Source organism: Sturnira hondurensis, unplaced genomic scaffold (genome assembly GCF_014824575.4).
Source record: "Sturnira hondurensis isolate 20B ecotype Veracruz unplaced genomic scaffold, ASM1482457v3 Scaffold0022908, whole genome shotgun sequence".
In the NCBI taxonomy this organism is placed as follows: domain Eukaryota; kingdom Metazoa; phylum Chordata; class Mammalia; order Chiroptera; family Phyllostomidae; genus Sturnira; species Sturnira hondurensis.
Genome location: NW_028095539.1, coordinates 7,774,515 through 7,800,505, shown reverse-complemented (window position 1 = coordinate 7,800,505; position 25,991 = coordinate 7,774,515). Strand labels below are relative to the sequence as shown.

General features: G+C 54.9%; 1 protein-coding gene across 1 annotated transcript in view; it reads left to right on the top strand.

Moving 5' to 3' along the window:
• Window positions 1–25,991, top strand: part of CAMSAP1 (calmodulin regulated spectrin associated protein 1) — a 52,453-nt gene that overhangs the window by 20,780 nt on the left and 5,682 nt on the right. Inside the window, exons 3-14 of the mRNA XM_037036382.1 lie at window positions 187–348; window positions 7,142–7,222; window positions 10,471–10,612; window positions 15,868–16,007; window positions 16,100–16,196; window positions 19,575–19,752; window positions 20,058–20,149; window positions 20,626–20,710; window positions 21,307–23,662; window positions 24,517–24,653; window positions 24,938–25,146; window positions 25,358–25,460. Coding sequence (XP_036892277.1) covers window positions 187–348; window positions 7,142–7,222; window positions 10,471–10,612; window positions 15,868–16,007; window positions 16,100–16,196; window positions 19,575–19,752; window positions 20,058–20,149; window positions 20,626–20,710; window positions 21,307–23,662; window positions 24,517–24,653; window positions 24,938–25,146; window positions 25,358–25,460 — 3,782 coding nt within the window. The remainder of the gene's footprint in view (window positions 1–186; window positions 349–7,141; window positions 7,223–10,470; window positions 10,613–15,867; window positions 16,008–16,099; window positions 16,197–19,574; window positions 19,753–20,057; window positions 20,150–20,625; window positions 20,711–21,306; window positions 23,663–24,516; window positions 24,654–24,937; window positions 25,147–25,357; window positions 25,461–25,991) is intronic.

Below are 25,991 nucleotides of genomic sequence, written 5' to 3'. Positions count from 1 at the left end.
CCCCCCCGACCCTGCAGGGCACTGAGCTGGCCGGCCCTGAAGAGGGTAACGTGTGCAGATGAGGCCGTGCTGTCTGCTCCTATGGAGAAGAGAGGGAACGCTTGGGGCAGGGTTCTGGGTCTGAGCAGGGTCTCTCGAACCTGGGGGGAGGCAGGAGGTGGCTCCAGCTGCTGCCTTTGCTTGCAGAGTGCCCACATGGCGATGGTGGATGCCCTCATGATGGCCTACACCGTGGAGATGATCAGCATCGAGAAGGTGGTGGCCAGCGTCAAACGCTTCTCAACGTTCAGTGCCTCGAAAGAGCTTCCGTACGACCTTGAGGACGCCATGGTGTTCTGGGTCAACAAGGTGAGTGCACCGTGTGGCCGGTCCTCGTGTGTCATGCTGAGGCCCAGGCCTGAGCAGGGCCAGCGGAGCTGATGTGCCTCGTCCAGAAGTGCCCACCGTAGTCAGGACGAAGGTGGACAGACCAGCGCTCCTCCTGAGCCTGGCGGGGGTGTGGGTGCACGGAGCGCTGTGTGCCCTTGGTCGAAAATGCCGATGTGTTTGTGGTCCAGATGGATACATGCCTTTTTTTCTTAAGCACCCATTTTCATGAAAGGGGTCCTGCATTTTAGACAGCGTTCTGACCAAGAGGAAAACGTCTTCTGAAACGCTTTATTCCTTTGATACTTAGAAGCTTACAGTGTAATCTTTTATATAATGTGTAAAGAATAGTTATTTTTAGTAGCTTGTGATTATTTGTAGGATTTTCTTACCAGAGTCTTGGTTATTCAGTCTTCTTTGTAAAGGAAACAGAAGATTGGGCAGCTTCTTGTAAAGTTGTTTGCAAGAAGTTTTAAATTATTTCATGATACAGTTTGCACACATACTCTTTGTAATGTGAGGGCTCTATATGGGGTGAGATAAAATCAGGCCCCACCAGGCCAAGTGTGCTTGCTGCCTCTCTGTGACAGCTTAAGCCTATGTCAAGGGCACAGCGCAACTGCTTAGATGATTCTCGGTCTCTTACCTGGATGCAGGTTTGGGGGCTCAAGTGGATGGACAGGTTGACCCGTAGTGGGACCAGGGGACCGCTGGGCCCTGCGGTGGACCTGGAAGTGGGCACTGCTGTAATGTAAGGTCATCCCTCAGAGGTAATCGCCCCTCCCACTGGCCCCGGGCTCACACAGTACTGCGTGTGTGGGGGAAGTGCCTGTGGAACTTGGGAAAGAATGGTGGTCAGGACCGGTGTGTGTTTCCACAGGGGCCCCAGCCTGGCCAGCCAATGAGTGAATAGAACAGACAGACCCGCAGGTGCCGAGAGCATGCTAGCGGTTGCCAGAGGGGAGGCGGGGCGGGTCAGGGGAGCGGTGGAAAAGGTGTCTGTATTTGGCTAGTTACCTTTCTTTTTTGGTAAATTGCTTGTTGTCTTTGGCCATAGTTCTTTGGGGCAAGATATGTACTTTTTCCCCCCAATTTGATCAGGTTTCTCATCTATCAAGGGTATTATCCACTTGCCGTACTTAAATTGTTTTTTACTTTACTGATTGAAGAGAGAGGCAGAGGAAAGGTGGGGGGACGCCGACTCATTGCACTTGCTGACCCGTTCCCTGGGTGACTCCCTGTGTGTGCCCTCACAGAGGTCCAGCCTCCAGCCCTGGCACGTCCGGACAGCGCTCTAACCAGCTGAGCCACCTGCCGGGGTGCCTTTTGATAAGTGATTTCCTGGGTGGTGGTTGTCTCTGTTCGCCTGTGTGCTTCGCTGGTGTGGAGATGTCCTTCCCCTCGTCCTGCGGCGTCCATGCTGTCTTCCTACTGCAGGGCTCTGGCGTTAGGGAATGGCCCTCTTTCTGACCAGTCCGTCTTCAATGGGCACTGTCTTCTGACTTGCTGTTAGGGGAGGTGCGGGCTTAGCTCCTGTAACCTGCCCCTCTGGTCCCCACCGTGCTGCATGGTCGTGGACCATTCTGGTCAGATCTAACACCCAGCGCAGACTCTTAGGTGTGAAGTAAGGTGTGTGTGCTCCCGCGCACTGGGGTGGTGTCCTGCACTCCTGGCTCTCCGGGTTCCTCCCGGGAGTGAGGACATGCCCACTTTCTTGGCATTGGAGAGTCTTCCCCCATGAGACTGGCCAGCCTTTCCTGCTGCTGCGTCCCTGGTCCCCCTGTGGATTCCTGGTGCCTCGTGTTTTCCCACCGGAAGGTTTTCCCAAATTCCAGGTGTTTTCCCACCTAAAGGTTTCCCTCTGCTGAGTATTCTCTGCACTGAAAGTCGCACCCTGTTGAGTGAGGCTGAGGCTCGGCTCTGGCATGCCTGCAGCGAGGCGTGTGTGTGGCGAGTTTTCTCTCCAGCATGTTCTGCAATGCCTAATAGGATCTGACTTCTCCGTGAAACTGGGTTACAGGTGCTGTTTCCAAGACTCCTGCCCCATGCCTGCCCCCGAGGACGGATTCACCCTCTCACGCATACCCTGACCTGCTCTCACTGGGGAGGGTATCTGTGTGGGCTGCTCCTTTACATGCGTGACTCGGGGCCTGGGCGGGGGTCTCAGCCCCTGCAGCAACTCTGGAATCATAGGCCTGTCAGGTGGTCTCTGTGAGTCTGTGTGGCATCACTTCCGGGGCTGTCCCGCCCCAGGTGAGTGTCTGCTGCTGATGCCTCCTGTACACCTGTCTCTGGGTATTGCCTTCAGTGCCACTTGGGGACCCCTCCCTCCCCTGTGGGTCACCCACCTGCCCCGGAGGACCTGTGCCTGGAGGGGTCTGTGGGGTCCTCCGAGTCCTGCTCAATAGGGACGCTCCAGCCCACTTTGGAAGGACTTGGGCTGTGCCTTCCCAGGTGGCACTTCTGAGCAGCCTCTTCCTCCCCAGGACCCACCGGCACTGTGGTGGGGGTTGCTCTTCCAGGACTGGGGGCTTGCTGAGTTCCCATCCCTTGCTAGATTCCCATCTCGGTGCTCTGACCTGCGCTCTGGCCTGGGAGTCCTGGAGTTTTGCCGGAGCCCTCTTGCTGTGGCTCCTTTCACTTGTATTTATACCCAGTTGCTTTAGGCTTTAAGAAAACACAACAAACCCAGCTTCACTGACATGCGATTACTTGCGTAAATGGAGTCCATTTCTTGAGTCTCCAACAGGGGAATTTGTCTGATGTTCACAATCCAGGTCACATTTCCATCCCCCCCGAAAAAGCCCCATCCTGCTCCTTCCCAGTCACTGCCCCACCTGGCCCAGGCAGCCGCCCCTTCTAGGCTTTGATGAAAGCGGAGTCTTCTGGTTTGCACCTTTTTTGTGTCTGGCTTCTGTCACTGAGCCAGTGTCTGGAATGGAGTCAGGGCTGGGGTCAGTGTGTGAACAGACTGCAGTGTGTGTGTCCCTCCCCTGTTGGGGATGGGGTGCCCCAGCTCCATCGTTAGGAACGAAACTGCAGGGCCGTTGGGGTCAGTCTTTGTGCAGGTGTGTTCTCGCCACTGTAAGTGACCCCTCAAGAGCGGCATGGCCGGTGACACAGTGAGTACGTATTTAACTTCGCAAGAACCTTCCAAAATACTTTTTGAAGGAGTCCCGCCTCTGTACCCTCCCTCTAACGAGAGGAGACTGTCCAGGGCCCCTGTGCCAGCGCGTTCCATTTGGTCTGCACTGCAGTCCAGGGGGGCCGGGGTGGATGGTGGAGGGATCGCCGTGTGGCTTAGTTAGCGTTTCCCTAATGACCAAGGACGTTTGTCTGTATTCTTTTGTTAGGTGTTTGTTCGGATATTTTCCCCAGTTCCTAATGAGCTTGTTTGTTTCGGTGAGCTGCGGAATTTGTAAAAGTACGTGTGTTCAGAGATCGAGCGTTTGCACTGATGTTCTTGGGGTGCATCTCCTGTGTGTCAGGGTTGTGCTAGTCTCAGAGTGAGTTGGGACGTGTTCCCTTCTCAATTTATTGAAGAAGTTTGTGTGATTAGTATTATTTTGTCCTTAAATCTTTGGCGGAGGCATGGCCTGGAGTTTTCTTCGTGGACAGGTTTTTGTTACGGATTGAATTTCTTTAGTACATACTTAGGTTTTCTGTTTAGTTTTGTGTCAGTTGGGAGCCTGTGGCATTCAGTGAATCTGTCGGCTTTGTTGAAGTTGCGTTTCCTAGCCCAGAGGCCACGCTTCCTTACCCTGTAACACGTGGCGTGTGTGGTTCACAGTGAGGTCTCTGCTTGCCTCTGCCTTCGGTTTTTATCCATTTCTTCTGCTGTTTTCTGTTCAATTTCTCTTGTCTTAGGACTCTTTTTTCTTTTTAATTTTTTTTATTGGTTTTAGAAAGAGGAAGTGGGGAGAGAGAGAGACGCCGATGCGATGTTCCACTCACTGATGCACTGGTTGGTCCATTCTTGGGTGCGCCCTGACCCGGAATGGAGCGCACAGCCTTGGCGCATTGGGACAAGGCTCCAACCAACTGAGCAACTGAGGTGCCTGGCCAGGGCTTCGTCTTACTGTTTTCTCTTCTACTTGGTTTGGATTTAATTTGCTCTCCTTTCTAGGTTGTTAAGGTGGGAAGTTCTTTTCTTTGTTTCTGATATAAACAGTTAGAGCTGTGAACCCCCTGTAGCTGCACCGAAACATTTGTGTTGTGGTTTCTGTCCCTCTCCTTAAACTGTTGCATTTCGTTGCAGATTCTTGTTTCATCAACAGGTTGTGCAGGAGATTCTAGTTCCCAAATATGTGGTGGGGGGATGGTTCTAGATATCCTTTAAACTCTTAAAAATTACTGTGGATCTCAGAGAATAAAAAAGTTAATCTATCAATACTTACCATATTAGAAATGAAAAACAAGAAGATTTAAAAATTCACTAAAAAAAGTAAACTCACTTCATCTTAATATAAATAATGTATTTTTTATGAAAAGTAACTCTTCCGAAACAAAAGAAGTGGTGCTGTATTAATTACGACATCTCTGGCTCCGTGGAAGACGGCCGGGCACTCTCCCCCGCGCTGCAGGCGGTCTGCTGCATATGGAGGTGGGGAGCCGGGCTGGCTCCGTGTGGACGGGCAGGTGGGTTGGGGGGGAAGGAGTGTCCTTCACCTTTTCAGAGAGCTGCACACACCTTTTTTGATTCTGTACCAACATCTGATAAGTGGTCGTTTCTCAAAGGTTAATTGCAATGTGGAATTTGAAGCCATTATCAATTAATTTAAAAAGTTGATATGTAATTCACATGCTATAAAATTCACTATTTTAAGTGCACAGTTCAGTGGATTTTAATATATTCACCAGGCTTTACGGCTGTCACCAGTAATCCCAAACATTTGTATCACGTCCCAGAGGAAGGTGTACCACCAGCGCTCGTGCCCGGTCACCCCACGGGCCTTCTGTCCCTCCCTGTGGGTGCCTGTTCTGGACACGTCGTGTACATGACATCCTGGCTTTGGTGTCTGACTGCTCTCCCTCGGCGCAGCACTTTCCGCCCTCCTCCGCATCGTCGCCTCTGTTGTGCCGCACCCTCTTCACGGCCGACTCCTGCTCTGCCCTGTGTGTTCACCCGCTCTCCACTGACGCACGCTTCGGTTGCGTGCACTTTTTGGCTCTTGTGAGCAATGCCACTGTGAACATTCAGGCGCACATTTGGTCTGGGTGTGTTTTCCTTTGTCTTGGGTAGATACCTCGGGATAGAATTGCTGGGCTGCGTGGATCCTGTCTGTGATCCGGGCAGACTTTCTCACTGTGGTGGTACTTTTTCCCATCCCACCAGCATCGCCGAGGTTTTCAGTTTTCCACATCCATGTTAGCACTGATTTTCTGATTTTTTGTTTTTTCTTTTTTACTAAGATTTTACTTATTTTTAGGGGGAGGGAGAAGGAGAGAGAGAGAGAAACATCAAGTGTGTTGTCGCCTCTCGAGTGCTCTCTACTGGGGACCTGACCTGCAACTCAGGCATGTGCCCTGACTGGGAATCCAACTGGTGACCCTTTGGTTTGCAGGCCAATGACCCTCAGTCCACTGAGCCACACCTACATTTTTTTATTCTAGCCGTTGCGATGCTTGTGAAAGGGTGTCTAAGGGTGGTTTAGATTTGTGTTCCCCTGGTGATTAGGGACAGGGAGCCTCTTTCCATGTGCTTGTTGGCCATTTGTAGATTTTTTGAGAAATGTCTATTCAGCTCTTTTGCCCGTTTTAAAATTAAATTATTTATCTTTTTATTGTTGTAAGAGTTCTTCTGTATACTCTAACACTAGGTCAGTGAGCTCTGCTTCTCTCTCTTGCCTCCTTCCTGGCCCTCTCTCCTCTCCCAACTGTGAGACATCACACACTGGCTACTGAGTCGCATGGATCTCACCAGTGTTGTTGCCCCTCCTGATGCCACATCCAAAGTTACGTGTGTCGGGGTCCCCACAGATCGGAGCAGGAAGTCCTTTCCACATTTCATTGTGAGAACTGTAAACACACGGCAAAGTTGTGATGCAGAGAATAGCCGTGTGCCCACCACCGATTGTACAGTTAGCATTTTATATACTTGGTTTGTGACTACCCATCTTTTCTAAGTCAGTTATTTTAATATTTATCTATATTGATTTTCCTCTGTCTCTTTCTTTTAAAAACAGTTTTTTGCCTTCTCATCCGTGCTATTCTTTAATATTAGACAGCAGACTCAGTCTGTGCCTCTTCCTCAGGTCCCAGCTTCCACCCTGTGCCTGCCCAGCAGCATCAGTGGGTGCTTTCCTCCACGGCAGTGTTTGTCACTGCAGCTGTGATTTTATCTTTGACTTCATGACTCCAGGAGAAAGTACTTTAGTTTCTGCCAAGTCATACTGACTGTTTAAGGAGTGTGCCGTGAACGTAGGGTTCGGGTTTATTTAGTGTTCTTCTTGTGGGGTCAGGAGCGTGTGAGCCAGGATCAGGCTCTCTGGCAGCCTCCTCACCAGTGGCCTCTGTTGATGGTGACTGAGGACGGTGCTGCGTGCGCACCGTGGGTGTGAGGTGGCAGCCGTGTGTGGTGCTCGGGGACTGGTGTGTCTGCTGTGCAACAGTCGTGGGCCACGTGGACTCCCAGACTTCTGCGTGTGCGTCCCCATCTAGGTGCCCCTGCCTCTTGGAGTCCGGGTCAGAACAAGGGGGCGGGGCCCTGGGCTGTGATGCAGACACCCTTGTTGGAAAGAAACTGCCTTTTCAGTGTGTTTCTCTGCTCCCTTAGGTGAATCTTAAAATGAGAGAGATAACAGAGAAGGAAGCGAAGCTGAAACAGCAGCTGCTGGAGAGCCCAGCCCATCAGAAGGTAAGGCCGTTGGACTTCTTGGCACCGCCCTAGGCGAGCACAGTCCAGGAGCCATGTGCCCTCTTCCCTGTTTGCAACACCTCTCTTTTCACACAAGACAGGAATGGGTCTCCTGCGCCCTGGCAGGCTGGCTCTGGGCACCTTGGTGGCAGTGGGCACGCAGCCTGCACCCTCTCTCCCTGTCAGGGCGTCTTGTATGTAACCCAGGGTGTTGGGAGGTATGGGGGTTCTGGAAGTTGGCTTCTGCAAATCGCAAGTGAGGAGGTTGCCTACTGCCAACAGCATCTTGCACACCCGTGCACTGCCTGGGAGGGCCTGGGAGGCTGGCACTGTAGCCTAAAACCCTTTGTGGGGCTTGGGCGGGGCCACATGGCACATCTGATGAGGTGGTGCAGATCGTGCTGATGCATTCCGGTCGTTTCTGTCCGTCCTTTCCCCCCATTGGTTTCTTTGCCAAGCACGTGTGTGACTGAATCCTCGTCCCTGGAATGCGTGTGTGATGTGGCCCAGCCGTGTCTGCGGTCTGCCGGCGTCCCTTCCGGGCTGCGGAGATACGTGGGCAGCACATGCGTGCCTTCTCTCGTTCCTCCTGCTCTCGGACGAGACAGATGGCATACTGCACCTCTCCTGAGGCGCAGCCGGCGTCTGTCCCTTCGTTGTGCCGCCTGACCTCCCACAGGGGCTAGTGTGGTAGAGGTGCCCGCGACTTGCCACTTTGGCGCGTGGGCACTGATTTCCTCGTGTCCACACTACATCCACGTGTGTCTGATGTCCATCCACATATGGGCCTGGGCTGCTGACACTCCTCTCCTGCCTTCTTCCTCCCTGCTTCCCGAGAAGTCTCCCTCCAAGTGGTACTGGAAGCTGGTGCCCGTAAGTGGACTCCGTGCGCACCGCGGCCATCAGACGCCATCCTGTGCAGTCGCCTGCTTCCATCCCCAGCCTCTCGCACCGCGCCTGTCTCTTTTGTTTGATCGTCTTCCTGGTGTCGTGGTTGTCCTTGGTGTAGTGTGAGCGGTGGCTTGGCCAGGTCCGAATGGCTGCGTTTCGTAGCCAGTGGCACTCGGAGCTCTGGGATGCACCTCCCAGACGGCGCCCGGTGCGGCTCTGCCCGCGTCCGAGGCAGCGTCCCAGCTGGTGTTTCATGTTCCTGCTCACGGGCACAGGGTTGCTCTGCAGTGGGCCTGAGTGTGAGGACAGGGCTGTTCTCTTTGCCGAGCAGGACCAGTGAGACAAATTCTGAGTGACCCTTCATTCTGCCCATTCTGAGGGACCATCCCTAAGGTGGCATGCCATGTCTCCATGTGTGACAGCCTGGTGACACAGGTGATTGCTGGGTGGAAGGCCCTTCTCTGGCTCTCACTCCCTTCCCAGGCAGGGGTTTCCTGAGTCCCAGGAACAGAGGCGCACCTTCCCATAACCGGGAAGTGGGGGGGGTGTGGGGGCTCTGTGGTCCCAGCCTGGAGGGAGAGGTGTGCACTTGCGGGGGGTCTGGAGCCCTCCTCCCTCTGTAGATTCTGTTCACTGCCTCGTCCTTCCGTTCCGCATCTGGGCGGCTTAGCCTCAGGTGGTGTCACACAGGTGTTCCCCTGGAGACACGCTGGTGGCAGGCCTGTGAGCCGTGCTGTGGGCTGTTGGGTGGCCGATGGTTTCGCTGTCTTTGGAGCGTAGTGATAACCAAGAAGAGAACCCTTAATGAACATTCACACGTCTTCTGGTTGTTTGACATCTGAAAGCTAAAAAGCTAAGTGTTAAAACAGGCACGTGCTTTAGTGAGGAACCAGCCAGAACTTCAGTGGTGCTGTGGGAAGTGGGTTTCCGATGAGAGTGAGAGGGACTGGACAGTGTGATCAGGGGCCGGCCGGCACCCTTCCAGTCTTCTTTCAGCAGTTGCTCACTGTGACCTTCAGACCACGCATCCACAGACAGGCTCATGGGGACATGTGAGGGAAAGTCTGGTCCAGGGGGCAGGTTCCGAGGTCTCCCTGGCCACCCTGCAGCCCAGAGGGTTAGCAGACCCGACTGGAAGGCAGCTGGCTCCACAGGCGTTTCCCCGATTTTAAGTTTGCCCCATCCATTTTCAGTCAAGAAACCATTTGCTTCACCGCATGCTGTAGTCGGTCACCCTGTGTGCTGTCTGTCCGTCCGTGTGGGAGCTGGCCTGGCGCATGCCCCAGCATCTGCATGCTGGAGCCGGGACCTGCCTGTGTCACAGCCTGTGTTGCGGCCCGAGAGACAAGTTACAGTCTGCGGTGAAACAGACCTAGTGACGCGAATGAAGCCTCGGTCGTTTCAAAGGAATGTCGCAGAGCTTTCCTAGTCGGTATCAATTTTGATGATTCTGCGCTGTGCGCTTATCGAGACACCAACTTGAAATTCCAGACTGTGAGAGACCTCTTCTCTGGGTCGGCCTCTGCGCAGCCTCACACTCCCAGGCGTCAGGACAGGCTGCTGGTCTCTCCCTCCAGTTTGTGCGGTGTGTTTCCCTCCTTTGGGGAGTGTGGCCGCGGGACATGTCACGTCGTAAAGCTGTTTGGTGAATGTTAATGCAGAAAACTGGACAGCAGGACGTGTGGGGCGAGGTGCCCGCGCCCCACCCCTCGGTGGCATAGTCTGTGCGCCTCACCTGCCCCTGGGTGACGGGGGCTGGGGCAGCCCAACTCGGCACACGCTCCCCTGAGGGCAAGGGCTGGACCCCACGAAGCACCTGTCCTGCATGGCACCCTGCATGGCTGTGCTCAGTCTGCTGCCGCGCAATTGCTGCCCTGTTGACCTAGGATGTGAAGGCTTAGCTCCCCTGGTCTCGGAAAGTCCTCAAACTGTGTACTAATGCCATTTTGTATTTTTTAAAATGGCCTAATGAGGTGAACGCTGCTAATCCTGAGAAAAGTAACTGCGATGCAGAGGCTTCCAGGTGTTCACACTTGCCTCTCATCTGTGTGCGGCATGCAGTGTGGGGCAGAGTGGCCGTGGCTGCTGCCTTCAAGGGCAGGAGGCCCTGCCGTCGTGAACAGGGGCTCCTGTCACCCGGTGCAGCCAGGAGCGCAGTGCCCGGCCTTGACACGTGTGCCCCAGGTGGAGGTGTAAAGTGTGTAGCCCAGGCAGTCCGAGCATTCTCCCACGATGGCCTTGTGCTTAGCATTGTCCAGCGGGCGTTATGTGACCTCTTGGTGTAACAGGCTCCTGTGACCTGGGTGGTAGTGAAGGTACCTCATGTGTAGAGACTGTCTTCCTTTTGTCAACCACAGGTGCGCTACCGCCGAGAGCACCCGTCCACGAGGCAGCCACCCTACTTCCCGCTGCTGGAGGACCTGATGCGAGACGGCAGTGATGGGGCCGCGCTCCTGGCCGTGGTGCACTACTATTGCCCGGGGCACATGAAGCTGGACGGTGAGTGTGGAGCCCCAAGCACACCCAGAGGCTGGTGGGCCCAGGCCTGTGACAGCCCAGGAGCGCCACACCTCCCAGTCCCTAGTCCCACACTGCCAGGGGGCAGTGTGCTCACGACCCAGTCAGGTGTGATGTTCACACCTGATGGTGACAGCACACAGCTGTGAGTGTAGTAGTTGTGACTTCACTTTGGTCTCAAGCACGGCCTGGTTTTATCAGCCCTGCCACAGGGCTTTAAAACAGGTGGCCCTGCGTGTGGGGTGAAGAACAGGTAAAGCTTTCATCTGTTCTTAGGCTGTGACGAGTGACCCTTGTGCTTGTCAGTGATGCCAGGTGTCCCTGCAGGGTGCCCCCAGCCCAGCAGTGGGAGGGAGAGCAAGTTGACACTGTGAACGGCGCCATGGGGAGGTCCACGGGGAGGGCCACGGGGACAGGAATCCCAGCTCTGGTTTGCTAAACACTCTTCTCTTTGAGGCAGAAAGTGCAAGGCTGAGAGAATGGCCGGAACACCACCCCACCCATGATGTGTTCGTGTTAGACTCTAGTGCTGGGGGGTTGAGCTGGTGACAGTTCTGCTGCTGCTTCAAGTACGAAAGTGCTGGGTAGTGTGGTCTAGAGACAAAATCGTTTTTAAAATACATAGTTGAACTTGAGAGAAAGGGAGAGTCCGGGTGCCAGGGAGGGTCTTCGAGTGAAAAGCCCTGAATTGGCATCTGGCTGTCCTGGGCCTGTCGGGCCTGTCACGCTCATCTGGCCTTGGGGGGCCTGTGGGTGGGTGGGAGGTGTGACAGGACCCTGGAAGGGGCTGGGGGTGGGGTTTGTCGGTGTGGGTATGATTCAGACCATAGAGGAAACCTCAGCCCAGCCCAGCGCTCAGTAGCTTCCCCACAACGCAGTGAGACGAGAAGCCAGGATGGGAAGATGCAGCCTCTCTCCCCAGCCCTCTGACATGTGCAGTCTCAGAAACCGAAGACTGTGTCTCTGGGGTCACCTCAGGAGCCATGGTGGAGTTGGCTGGTCTGAGCCCTAAGGACAGGGTTGCTGACCGCTGTTCACAGGTGTATTCCAGCCGTCAAAAGTCATGCTTGGGACAGCTTGGTGGCCGATGCGGATAGACGAGTGAGTGGCGTCCCTCCCTGCCAGACTTGTAAGACGCAGCTCCGAGTGGCAGGAGGGGGCACTGGTAGCCGCCTCGTCAGTTCATGGTCTGGAAATAGAAAGATTTTTTTTAAGTTAACGAACTAGGTTGATTTCAGTGGTTAGCAAAGAATGTGACATGAGGACGTTCATGTCCTAAGAATGCAGGACGTGAGCCGAAGGAAGGTTGTGGGGAGGGTGATGGAGAGTGGGTTCCTGTGTCAGAGGAGGAGGGCCTGGGATCCCTCTGGGCTCGGAACAGGGAGCTCCCGAGGCAGGGAGCAGAGGCAGTCGACCGGGCAGCCAGCCAGCTCCCGGGTCGGAGGGCATTTGAAGTGTTGATGGACTGAGCTGAGGAAAGGCGGGGAACCTGACTGGAGCCGGAACTACGAGATGAATGGACTTAGGAGAAAAATACGTCTGTGCAGACTGGCTATTTACCAGTGTTTGGTCAGCCCTCAACCTGTCAAGAAGTCTGTGTCGTAGAACTGCCCTGAAGAGGAGGTCAGGGCTCTGTGGGACGGTGACCCCCTGACCCTGGGAGTGGAATGTGGAGCAGAGCATGCTGGGAGGGGACAGGCCACGCCCCCTGCCAGTACAGACTGGAAACCCATGGGAGGTCCTAGAAGACGAGAGCTGAACAGCGGAGCACCTCCTACGTGATTAGTGGGCCCAGTACAGAATGGTCTGTTAGAAGTACTGCCTCTGTGTGATGGACGCTCTTGTCCTGTAGGTGACTTGATCTGATCCCAAAGAGGTTCGTGCTCCAGTCTGCCTCACGTGGGTTTGCAAGAGGCAGATTCTCAGCCAGACGGGATGGGGCAGCAGCCCTGCTCTGTCCTGCCCTGCACATGGGGTCAGCTCATAGGAACCTCATGGCCCCTGAGCTCTTAGTGATGCTTTGGGCTCAGTTCAGCGAGAAAGACAAGACCCTCTGGAAGAGATGGTGAACTTTGTTGGAAGGCCAAGAATCAGTATAAAGATTATAATCTCCCAGCTTGGTTCATAATTTATTGCCAATCTAGTTAGTAGATACATTTCTTTTTTTGAAAAGTTGACATGGTAATTTAAAAACTAGTGAGGAAGAGTAAAGGCCAAAGGGACAAAGCTAATCTTTGTCACATTTTATTTTGATACAAGTTTAAATTTCCAGAGGTGGACAGGAGTTCCTACACACCTGTGCTCAGATGTACCAGGTGGCACCTTTGGTCCCATCCGTGTTCTCTTTGTCCCCTCTGGCCCCTGAGAGGACCTTGGAGGGCACAGGCATCCCCGTTACAGCAGGTGTCAGGAGAGTCAGCCGCAGTGCGGTGCTCACCGAGTCTGCTTCCGATCTTGTCGGCTGGTCCAGCACTTCCTGTCCCGGTCATTCCTTACCCAGGTTCACCACTGCTGCTGTCAGCGCTCCTGGGTGGGGTCTGGAGCTGGTCCCCAGCCCTTCCTTGTCTTTCTTTCTTTTTCAAGATTTTATTTATTTTTTAGAGAGGGGAAGGAAAGGAGAAAGAGGGAGAGAAACATCAATGTGTGGTCACCTCTTGCACGCCCCCTACTGGGGATGTGGCCCGCAACCCAGGCGTGTGCGCCCTGACTGGGAATCAAACTGGTGACCTTTTGATCTGCAGCCTGGAGCTCAATCCACTGGGCCACACCAGCCAGGGCTGTCTTTCTTGACTTGGATGTTTTCAAAGACTCCAGGTCATTGAGTTTGTTGCGTGTCCCTTGTTGGGTTTGTGCAGTATTTTCTGCAGAGGACATGTAGTTTTAGTAAGACTGTCGCAGAGTGATGTGTCTTCCCATCGCATGTGATTGGGGGCCTGATGTCGGTGTGCCCTGAGCCACTGCCACTGGCTCTGGCCAGTTGGTTCTGGCGGTGTGTGATGGGTTTCTCCACTCTGAAGCCATTCCACTTTTGCTTTGCAGTGACCTGGTGGTTCTGGGGAGAGGCTGAGACCATCAACATCCAGGTGCCTTTTCCATCCCTTACCCACGTCCTCCCACAGCGGGGTGCTGTCTCACTCCGTGGGCTTGCTTATGCCCACGTTCTTTTGTGTCAGGGTGGCCTGGTAGATTACAGTCCATTGTGCTCATAAGAGCATAGGGTACTCGCTGTACAAAGGCCACGCTTTGTTTAATTTGACGCCAGCTAAACCAGTGTGATTTGGGCTCAGGAGCAGGTGCATGGCTCTCTGCGGGGTGCGCACAGCTGATAGGAAGGAGGCTGGCCAGTTTGGAGTGTTTGTAACATTGGTGTTGGGATGGGTCACTTAAATTACAAAACAGCACACATGGTCAGAAAGACGCTTGTCTGTACCCAGGTTAAAATCGAGTGTGGTGACACGGGCACTCTCACCATAGGCGTGATGAACTGTGCCTGTGACACAGTGCTGGACAGAAGGTCATCCATCGCGCAGTCCTCTTGTGACCGCAGTACGGAATGAGCTCCTCCTGGTGGGTCGGAGAGGGGCGGACCCCCAGAGGCACAGAGAGGACAGGCTTTTCGTGAAGGGGGGCGTCGGGTCCGCAGCAGGCACCAGGGACACACCTTGCACCCTCACCCAGGGGAGGCTCCGGAGTCCAGGTGGGCCGGCCTGGTGTGGGGAGAGCTCCCTTCTCAGGGTGTGCAAGTGCAGACAGCACACACAGGGTTGGTGTTCATGGCGTTTTCATAATAGTGAAAATTGTGCGACACCATGTAGCTGTTACAGTGAGTGAAGTCCGCCCACATCAGTGTAGATCTGTTTGGAAACATAACTCTGAGTTTAGGGAATAGATAGGCTACAAAATGATAGGCATATTGTCATTGAGAATGTAGGTTTAAGAAAGTCACGTCAGCAGTGGGCTGCTCGTAAATTTGGTATTCACGGACCCAGCAAGTAGGATGGAAACACTGGCCCGCCTGGGAGGGGCCACACAGCCTTCGGGGAGCGGTTGCCTGGGGAGCTGCCTTCCATGGTGTCTGTGGTTTCATTACTGAGAGAGAACGGGGTCTGAATCAGATACGGTGTGATGGCGATGTTCCTTCCGTCTGCGTAAGGGTACCTGGGGGGCTGAGCTGTGTGCTTGTAGTATTTCATGATCATGATTTTGTATTTATTTAGTTTTAGAAGGGATAGGAGGGAGAGAAACATCATCGTGTGGTTGCCTTTCATGTGCCCCCTAGTGGGGTCCTGGCCCACTACTCAGGCAAGTGCTCTGACAGGGAATCAACTGGCAGCCCTTTGGTTCCCAGGCCGACTCTCAGTCCACTGAGCCCCACCAGCCAGGGCTCATGATCATAATTTTAAGTAAAAGAACCGTCTCTCAGCGGTAGAAACATACACAGTTACTCAGCCTGCACCCGGCGTCTCCGAGGATCCCTAGAGCTGGGGTGTTGTCTAGGACGGAAGTCACGGGATCAGGCTGCCTCAGATCCTACTTGCGCCTGCTTCCAAACCCTCAAAAGTGGCTCCTTAGGATTTGTCACCTGTCTGCCCATCTACTTATTTATGGGCAGAATTAACCTACATCATCACTCCGGCTACTTCTAATTTAGTCTTTAGTGGTCTTGTCCAAGAGTCCCCCACTCACACTCCAGGGACAAGTGAAGGGGGCGTTTTAATGGCCCTCAAGACCCCGGTGCTGGGATCTGCCAACTGGGGGTCTGGCACCCCGCAGAGCAGCGGGGATGGAAAACTGGCCTGCCCCAGGCGCTGCTCCCCAGTCCCCCGAATTCCGGGGTCAGGTGTGTCACTCCGTCATCTCGTTTTTGCACCCCGCCACCAGTGGTTAAGTGTTCACCAGCTTTATCACATCCTTTTGAAACGGAACGTGGTGGTTACCGCCCATTTTGGAAGCCCAGTTTTAAAGTCTCAAGTAATTTTTGCTATGCTTTTTCTATGTTAACAGTTTAAGTGAAATCCTAGAGATTTCTCAGGTCTTTTTGTTGAGTGTTTTCTTCCTATAGTTGTTACTTGTAACGCCCACTGTGGTGGTGAAATCTCTCAGCATGGTAACCTGTCCCCACTGCCTGCCCGGACAGTGTTAGTGTTTGTAATTTTCTATACATACGCGCACTTACGAATCAGAAGTGATTCTGATATACCTTTATAATAAATCGTAGTGTTCTTTTTTCCTATCAGATATATGCCTGAAGGAGGTAACATCCATGGCTGATAGTCTGTATAACATTCGGCTTCTGAGAGAATTCTCAAATGAATACCTTAACAAATGCTTTTACCTCACTTTAGAGGACATGCTGTACGCTCCCTTAGTGTTGAAGGTAAGAATGAGTTATTAAATAACGCACGTTTTTACAACCTCATGTGAATAAGCTGCTTATCATGACCTCGGTTTTGTGGTGTTTCCTTGTAGCCGAACGTTATGGTTTTTATAGCCGAACTCTTCTGGTGGTTCGAGAATGTCAGACCAGATTTTGTCCAGCCCAGGGATGTTCAGGAGCTGAAAGATGGTGAGTGACAGCTGCTTTCTGCTGAGAGATTCCCGCACTCGGAAGGCGTCCCGACGGCTTCCCAGGTTTCCGTGCAGTGGCGGTGTCTGAGTTTGAACGGCCTCTTGTGGGAGTGCAGGCAGTGCCTTTCGCTGCCTTTCTGGGGCGCTCCCACGTGGTGCTCAGCCTGTGCCGCTCGGGGCCCGTCCTTGTCCCAGAACCAGCGCTGAGCGGCCGCAGGATTCTGGTGTGCTTCCTCGGTAGGAGGTGCAGCTGTTTCTGCCCACAGGGTCTCACATTCGCCCCACCCACAAGGCAGAACACGCCCGTGTTTAGCGGAGTAAGATAACCTGTCCATCCTGAGAATCTATGAGGGCGGCTTCCCCTGCCAAAAAAACTGGAACTGTCTTCTGGAGGGTGAGCCCCCTGTAGTCCAGGCTTCCCCCCCAGGTGAGTGTCTAGGAACCCATCTGTGTCAGTGCACCAGCTGGTGCTGTTGTGAGAGGCTGTGTTCAGATTCGTTGAAAATTTTTTGAAGACAGTGTGTTCACCTGTTTTATGATGGGCGACATACAAGTGCACATACTCCCACCAAGCTGAATGTTCAGTTTTTGACTCAAAACAGCATAACCCCCGTGCCCTACCCTCCTTGTTCATCTGATATCACCCTGAGCAACTTTTTTGTTTTGCCTGGCTTAAAAAAGTCCTCAAAGGGAAACATTTTGCCGATGTGAAAGAGCTGAAACAAGAAACTGCAGAAGCACTAAAAGGCATCAAAATAGACAAGTTCAAAAACTGTTTTGAGCGTTGACTGGTGTGGCTCAGTGGATTGAGTGCCAGCCTGCGAACCAAAGGGTTGCCTGGTTTGATTCCCAGTCAGGGCAGATGCCTGGGTTGCTGGCCAAGTCAGGTCACTAGTAGGGGGCATGTGAGAGGAAACCACGTATTAAAAAAAACACCCAAAATTGTTTTGAGCAGTGGGAAAAAGTCTCAGTAGGTGTATTGTATCAAATAGAGAGTACTTTGAAGGTGACTTCAGTTTAAACATGTGAGAATAAATATACAATTTTTTATAAATGAATTTCAGCCCCCCCTCATATAAAGCTTTTAGGAGGTGATATGTGAGAGTATGTTCTTGCCTTTCTGATTTCTTTTTTTTTTTTTAAGATTTTTATTTATTTATTTATTTATTTATTTATTTATCTTTAGAGGGGAAGGAGAGGAAGAGAAACATCAAATGTATGGTTGCCTTTCGTGCATCCCCTGCTGGGAGTTGGCCTGCAGGGAACCAGCCTGCAACCCAGGCATGTGCCCTGACTGGGAATCGAACCGCGATCCTCTGGTTCGCAGGCCCGCGCTCAATCCACTGAGCTACACCAGCCAGGGCTCCTTTCTGATTTCTTATATCAAAACATTAGCCACTAAGGAAAAATGATGATTCAGTCATATTAATATTAAAATAAGACCTTTTTATTATAAGATTATAAAAACAATAAAATAGGTGTTCAAGGGGAGAAGATATGTGGCCACTGCCAGTGAAAACTGGCACCTAGAATATGTAGAAAGCTCAGTCACAGCAGTGAGCAAAAGAAAAACCTGCAGAAAAATGAGCGGAGGACTTGACCTTGACCAGGTACTTCATGAAAGTAGGACTCCATGTGCCCACTTGCTCACGGAATGATGCTCACCTCAGTAGTCCCAACTGAAGTCATTTGTGACCCCACCAGACTGCGGAGGGACAGCCGAGCGGAGCCAGGTTTGAGCTGTGCCGAGGGCATGTCTCTCCACCTGTCCCCAGCTTGGACACTTTGGTGTCTCCCCTCACTGGGAGCCAGCAGCCTGTTCTGCCTCCCAGTTCAGCCCCATCCCAGCACCGACAAGTGTCCCGGAGGTCTCGCTCCACACCCACCCACCCACCTCTGCCGTGGGCTCCACTGCTTTCTCAGGAGCCAGCCCCTGACTTCCTTCCTGCTGGGCACTTAACGTCCCCAGCAGCCAGTCGTCCAGCAGAGCGGGGTGCAGAGTGCTATGGGGGTGGGTGCTGCATGGTTGCCTACAGAGTGCTGTGCTGTGTGCTGCACTCAGAGCACCAGACCCCCCGAGGGAGGATATGCTCTTTGGCACTGTGGGCGGGTGGGCTTGGAGGCTGCAGGGCAGGTAGAAGGGAACGAAGGCATGAGTGAAGCTGCGCATGCCTTACTGATGACTGCTCCTTGCCCACTGGGTCTCAGAACGCAGGGCCGCTGCCTCCTTGGCCTTCGGGAGTGCACGGCAGTTGGTCACTCTTCTCATGCAGTGTGGGCTGTGTGATTAGTCTGTGCACACTGTTCACTAGGTCCCTGCTGTGCATATGTCTTGGGCAGACCCCCAGATCGCCCTTCCCCTGACCTGGCCTCCCCTGGCTGCTGTCTTGCCCTGCTGGCTCCCCTGTATGGCTTCTTCCTCCCTGTCAGGCCCAGCCCATGCTCGGGGCCGGTGGAGGCCAGAGGGTGGGGCTCTGTAGGGCCACATGATGTCTTTATGCCAGAGGCCCCGGCAGGTCTCCAAGCACAGGGTGGGGGTGTGCCGTATGGCTGGTTCCTACCAGCACGTGTGCCCTCTTGTACAGACACTCAGAGCTCCAGAGAGTCTGGGAATTCAGGTCCTCAAGACCCAGAAGTCCTTGTCCTATGTGTCAGGATCCACATGACAGCCTCCCCACAGCCGGCTTTCCTGGCAGCCGGCTTTCCCAATCACCAGTCCCAGGGCCACTGTGGAGTGCAGCTTTGTAATGTGGGCCTTAAACGCAGTTCTTGGCTGCCTGTTGCTGTCTCCTCACCCTCCAGCAGGCTCAGGGCGGCCAGCCACATTCCCATCACCTTGGCCTCTGTATCCCCTTGCTGGCCACTGCCTGGGGACCGCCCCCTGTGCCAGGGCCATCTGGTCTCCAGTTGCCATGCTGCTGGGGCCTTTTTGCCAGCCGTCCAGGGATGGTCTGGCCTCCATGTCCAGCTCCTGCCTCCCTGGACTGGCCCTAGAACCACTGTCTCGGGCCAGCACCTGGGGAGCCAACTTGGAGACAGGGCTCCTGGTCAGCTCTGGAGCTGACATGGCTGCTGGGTGGCAGGTTACTCACCACAAATACAGGCTGCTTGCAGGCGGTGACACTCCAGCTGGTGTTTCACTGCTTCATGTTCTAACTTGTATTGTGTCTTTATGTTTTGACACAATGTTCACAGTAGTTATTACTACAGACTATGTTTGTTGAACTTGAAACCAGTTTTTGTTGGAGAAGTTTGGTTTCAAGTAAAAGTAGAATTATTTTTGGTGTTTATAAAAGTTGCAGGGTGTTTGGGTACTTCCTGTTAGTGTAAGTAGCTGTAAATCAGGAGTATTTCTGTACAATTTCTGTTTCTGCAGTGAAGACAGTGTCGCACCAAAAAAGCGCTCGGCCCCCTGTCCCTATCTCCAATGCCACCAAGCGCAGCTTCCTGGGAAGCCCTGCAGCGGCCAGCCCGGCCGAGCTGCAGCCCCCGACCCCTCCGCCGACCGAGGGCTGCCGCCGGCACCACCCGCACCTGGAGGAGCCCGAACACCTGTGAGTCTCCCTGCTCTTGGAGCTCCGTTACCGGGAGATGGTGGGCTGCCCAGCCGTTTTGTCAGATGGCCACAGAAGTCAGGGTGTCCCCCAGCTGCAGTTGGGGTGGTTCATCCCAAGTTTGAAGGTGTTGGCGTTCTTTTGGTTCTTTCTTTTTAGTAGCTATTTTTTTCCAAAGAATCAGTGAATTTCTCATAGACAGGGTGAACTCGTGATGTCCTCTGTAGTTTCCTTTGCATTTGCTTTTGAACTTGAAGGTGGCTAAACCAGTGGTTTTTCTCTCTGGTTCTTTCTCCTAAATTTAGGGGGAAAGGGGCTTCTGCTTTTAGCCCGTCTCACCCTTTGCTGCCCCTGAGGCAGAAACAGCAGAAGACGGTGCAGGGAGAGGACCCGCCCGGTAAGACCTCCTCCCTCTGCTTCTTACAGCAGCCTGGCCAGACTGTGGTCCTCGGGTTAAACTCCTACTGTGCGCAGCAGTTCCAGTCAACGCTGTGGCAGAACAAATGTCATTGGTATTGATGTGCCTTGGAATTTGTCATCTTTATAGTGGAAACACCAGTAAAATCCAGTAAACCATGTACACAGAAAGTGTATAGCAAGTTGCTGTGTTGTACTGAGCACAAACTGAGGTGTATTGACGTTCACTTAAAGTTCTGATTATTGTGTTTCACAATTCACACCGATTGCTGTTGAGGTGCACGCCAGGTGCCCTTGACACTGTTGAGTTGCGTTGTTGCAGGGATTGGCTTTCCTTGGGCAGTTTGGGGTGAGTTACGATACATTCCCATGAGAATTGGTTCTTGGGCTGAAAGTTTTCAATGGTACAGAATTGCTTACTTACCACTGCACACACTCACCACTTCCTCCCTGCAGATCAGCGGCACCGGTCCAATTCCTTGACTCGAGTGGATGGGCAGCCACGGGGAGCAGCAGTAGCGTGGCCAGAAAAAAAAAACAGGTGAGCTGCCAGCCTACTCTCAAATCAGCTTCTGTGGGAGAAGTCCCTTAGACTGACAGCAGTCTCCTGCCGTGGCCCGGGACCCCAGGCACCAGGACATCTCCTGCGGCCGCTGCTGCTCTGGAGGGAGGGCGCTGTGACGGGTGGGGGCGCTGCTGATGGAGTCAGAAGCAGGTGTGAGGACCCAGCGGGTAGCGCCAGGATTGCAGACGTGTGAGCTAGTGCGGCTCCTCTCAGCATTAACTTTGACTTCAGGAAACGTAGTCATTTTTTGTGCATTGGGTTTCCTATCGCAGCATTTAATCAACGTAAAGTTTTCCCTTTTAATTTCCAGTATGATATTGATGAATAATGATAACTCTGATAAGTAGCAGCTCTTTGGGGTCCTCGGCAATTTAAGGGTGTGAAGGGGCCATGGGAGCAGACTGTTTGGGAATTGTTAAAGGGAGCCAGCTTTGGTCTGCTCGGGAAAGGGGTCACCTAACTCTGTTACAGTCTGTGCTTTCTTTTCACAACTGATGTTGCTGTCACTCCCTGCTGGAGTCACCTCTGGTGTGACAGCGGTGTGTCCAATGGGCTTCTTCCCTGCCTTGCAGGCCTATGTCTCAGCCAGCGCCCTTTGCCCTCCATCACACTGCGAGTGGCGACGCGGACCCCGGCTCTGGTGACAGCGTCAGCTTGGCCCGTTCCATCAGCAAGGACAGTTTGGCATCTAACATCATCACCCTGACCCCACAGAACCAGCCACATCCCTCCACCCTGAGGGCCAATGGGAGGAGCCTCCTGAACAATGTTGACATAGAGGACGAGGACGAAGAGCTCGTGGCCATCATTAGAACCGATGGGGCTCCCCACAGCAGTGACCTGGGCCTGGTGTCAGGTGCCAGGTCTCCCCAGAGACTGGCAGGCACCTTAGAAAGTAAGCCTGACAGTTTCTTCTTGGAGCCATTGATGCCAGCTGTGCTCCGGCCAGCCAAGGAGAAGCAGGTAGTCGCCAAGGAGGATGAGTGTGGGGAAGGGCGGCCGAGAAGCTGTACGTCCAGGAGGCCTGGTGATGGCCACCTGCCTCTGGGGCGGAGGAAGGCACCCAGCACTCATGCCAATCGCGACTTGAATAGGACTTTCACCCCCATCTCCTCCTCAGAACTATGTACTGAGGCGGGGCCGCAGGCGGGGGGAGCTCGTGGTGGGCCCCAGTCCAGTGGCAGTTTTGATCCACTGTCTCAGGGACAGTCTGCCGATGGCTTCTTTCTGCACGTGGCCAGAGCCGACGAGGACATGGAGGGCAGGCTCTCTGTTGGCTGTGCGAGAAGCCCCCACGCCCACGACCCAGAGCCATGGACTGTCCTGAGGCAGGACTCTGACTCCGACGTTGCGGACCTGGAGGAAGCTGAGCATGATTTCATCGGCGAGGACCATGCCGTGCTGCTGGCAAAGTATGTGGGCGAGGAGGAGTCGGCCAAGCTGCAGGAGGACATGAAGGTGAAGGAGCACGAGGACAAGGACGACGCCAGTGGCCGCTCCAGCCCCTGCCTGAGCACTGTCTCCCAGGTCAGCAGCGTCTCCATGGCGAGCGGGAGTGTGAAGATGACCAGCTTTGCAGAGAGGAAGCTCCAGAGGCTCAACAGCTGCGAGACCAAGTCCAGTACAAGCAGTTCCCAGAAGACCACGCCCGACGCCTCGGAGAGCTGCCCCACCCCGCTCACCACGTGGAAGCAGAGGAGAGAGCAGAGCCCCGGCAGGCAGGGCAGAGACCACGCCAGCCTGCTGGCCTCTGAGCTGGTGCAGCTCCACATGCAGCTGGAGGAGAAGCGGAGAGCCATCGAGGCCCAGAAGAAAAAGATGGAGGCGCTGTCCGCCCGGCAGCGCCTGAAGCTGGGAAAGGCAGCCTTCCTGCATGTGGTCAAGAAGGGCAAGGCTGAGGCTCTTCCCCCGCCGCCGAAGCCAGAGCTCATGGCTCGGGAGTGCTCTCAGCACGATGGGGAGGACTACGACACCGCCGTGTCCAGAACAGATGTGTTTCTTGTGAGGGACCTGGGCAGGGACGGTCTCGGCGAGGGTCAGGGTATGGACAGAGAGAGCTTGGCTTTCCTTCCACAGCTCTCCCTGAAGGACCCTGCCGCCCTGCCAGAGCTGGAGAAGGGCAAAGCGCTCTCTGCTGCCCTCCTGGAGGACCCCGGGGACGTGGCTGACGTGGGTGAGTGCGACCTCTCCATCGAGAAGCTCAACGAGACGATCAGCACCCTGCAGCAGGCCATCCTGAAGATCTCCCAGCAGCAGGAGCAGCTGCTCCTGAAGTCCCCTGCAGCACCGGCTCCGGGTTCCAGAAACAACACCCAGGACCCGAAGGTCCAGGCATCCATCCACTTCGTGGAGCCGCTCTCTCCAACTGCGGTGACGGGCCACCGCAAACCCCCCCGTCTTGGCCAGGGCCGGAACTCTCGATTGGGGAGACCAGCTGAGCTGAAGGTTGCGAAGGACAGGCAGCAGGGTTCCCGCAGCAAGACCCCCACGCCCAGTGTGGAGGCCCTCCCTCACGGACGGCCTTTTCCACCCCGGACCCCCTCGGACCCAGGCTGGGATGGTGCTACAGACCCTGGGAGTGACCCTCACGAGAAGGGCTTCTTCGACAGTTACCGGCTCCACGACGAAAGCAACCAGCGGGCGTTTGTCCTGTCCTCGTCCAAAGATGCAAACATTCTGTCCGAACAAATGAGCCTCAAAGAAGGTCTGGACGTCAGCGTGAAGGAGTTGGGGCTCAGCACCCCAGCTGTCTTGGGAAAGGGGGATGTTCCTGTGGACGGGCCCCCGAGGAGCAAGGCCAGTCTCATCGAGGTGGACCTGTCCGACCTGAAGGCCCCTGATGAGGACGGGCAGACAGAGGGCCACGAGAGTGCGGTGGATCTCAGCAGTGAGGGCGACCAGAAGCCGGGGGTTGGCTTCTTCTTCAAGGTAAATTGCTGGCAGCACCGTGTGTACTGTGGTCAGGTGCCGTCACGCGGTCTTGGTTGTGGGGTGTTGGGAAGGACTTCATTCAGAGCAGGGCCCAGGAATAAAGGCGCAGTTCCCGGCCCTGGTCTGTCACCGGGACTCAGCTGCGCTCACAGCCACGTAGCCAGCACCTCTGGCTGAGAGTGTGCCCGCAAAGCCTGGTCTGGGGTCCAGATGCAGACTCCACGCAGTTTTCACGTGTCAGGAGGTAGTTTTTGGGGGGTAGTGCTCCAGTCACTTTGAAAGAGAAGCGGTCTCCACGTCCAGGCCCCGCCTCCTGCCTCCCTCCAGAGACAGGTGGGCTGAGGCCTGCCACACCAGGACGAAGTCTGACGGCCGTGGGGCCAGGAGAGCACTCATCGTTCCCTCCGCGCCTGGCCCGTCGTTTTCTTAGGAAGGAGAGGAGGATGAGCTGTGAGGACCTCTTTTGCGTGCTGGTCGTGGGCCCTGCCTCCTGGCTGTCGTGCAGGCAGACGTGCAAGTTGTGTGGCTCACCTCAGCAGGAGGTGCTCGCTCCACTCGGTGCTGCAGAGTGCCCAGTGGAGTAGTTCCGACTGTGGGAACGCACGTGTGGTGTTAAGGCAGCCGAATACCGTGTGGGCCTTGGGGACTGGCAGCCTCACAGGTGCTTTTTGAATGGGTGGGTGGTGTCTTTCCCATCTGTAGAGCAGCCTCATAGAGACAGGCCGGTCCTCCGGTTAGAAAGAGGAAACCAGCCTCTGGCCTGCACGGTGGGGTTTTCTCTGCCGGGGTGAGGAGGCGTGTGGGTGCTGCGAGGCCGGGCCCCGCGCCCATACACGGTGTCTGTTCTGCAGGATGAACAGAAGGCGGAGGATGAACTTGCCAAGAAGCGGGCGGCCTTCCTCTTGAAGCAGCAGCGCAAGGCCGAGGAGGCCCGTGTGCGGAAGCAGCAGCTAGAGGCAGAAGTTGAGCTCAAGAGGGACGAGGCCCGGTAACCTGGCTCCATGGGCGGGGGGCGGGCTCCTGGCACGTGTGTCAGAACAACTTCACATCACATCCTCCTCATCCCACTTGGGCCCGTGCACTTCCTGGGGGTCACCTTCCTGAGTCTCCACCCCAACCGTGGGGACTGTGTGCGTGTACCTCGTTGTCAGGCAACACGGGATGTGTTCTGGGCGTGGTGGCGGCTGTGCCGTGGGACTGGGTCCTGCAGGAGGCCGTGCCTGGCCAGTTCTGAGTGAGTCTGTGTAACCGGTGCCGTTTCATTGTTTTCAGGCGGAAAGCCGAGGAAGACCGGATACGGAAGGAGGAGGAGAAGGCGCGCCGCGAGCTCATCAAGCAGGAGTACTTGCGGCGGAAGCAGCAGCAGATTCTAGAGGAGCAGGGGCTGAGCAGCTCCAAGGCGAAGCCGAGAAGGCCCCGGCCCAAGTCCGTGCACCGGGAGGAGCCTCGCAGTGACTCGGGGACCAAGTGCCCCTCGACTCGTAAGCGGGCCCTGTGGTCCGGGTGACGGCGTGGGCCCCTCCCCCAGAGGGTGCTGCCCTGTGGACATTTCAGTGGCTTCCCAAGGGCGGGAGATCGGGCTGCACAGCTCGGGTGTCACTCAGGCAGCGGCTGGTCCCTGGTTCTCTCTGTTGCACAAACGTGGTGGGGGACAAACCCGAGTTTCATGAGAGTGTTTCTTGTCTCTGGCAGCTGATAACCTGAGCCAGGCCCTGTCGGGCTCTAGCCTGTCCTTGGCCTCCGCAGCAACGACCGAGCCTGAGAGTGTTCACTCGGGGGGCACACCTGCCCAGCGGTAAGGACACGGAGTGGGAGGTGGTACTGGGCCCTAGGATGTGGGCCCACAGGTTGGACGTGCCCTGCAGCATTCGCTCCGTCCTGGTCCTCTGCCCTCAGACACCGGGCACGCGTTTCTTGTGGGCGGGGGTGTCCCTGCGTAACCGCAGCCGTTGAGGCAGCACTCGCACCTGCCCCACAGCCCACGCCCGGCTGTCCCAGCTGCGGTGGTGCCCCTGAGCTGCGAGAGCCGCATTTCCACAGTCACGCTCCCTGTCAGTCGTGGTCCCAGGCAGGCCCACATGCGCCACCGACAGGCTGCAGCCTCCTTTTCTTTTTGCACTTTGACATGTACAGGCCAGTTACTTGGTGACCACCCCTCAGTGTGGCTCCCCGTGCACAGGTTCAGGCAGCACGTTGCGAGTAGGGACAGCCCAGAGGGGAGGATGTGTCCTTTGTCCTTCTAAGCGCCACCTGGCGCATTGGCCAGCAGTGTTGAAGGTAGGGTTTCCCCTGGCCCTTCCTGAAAGAGGCCTCTTTGATGGACAAG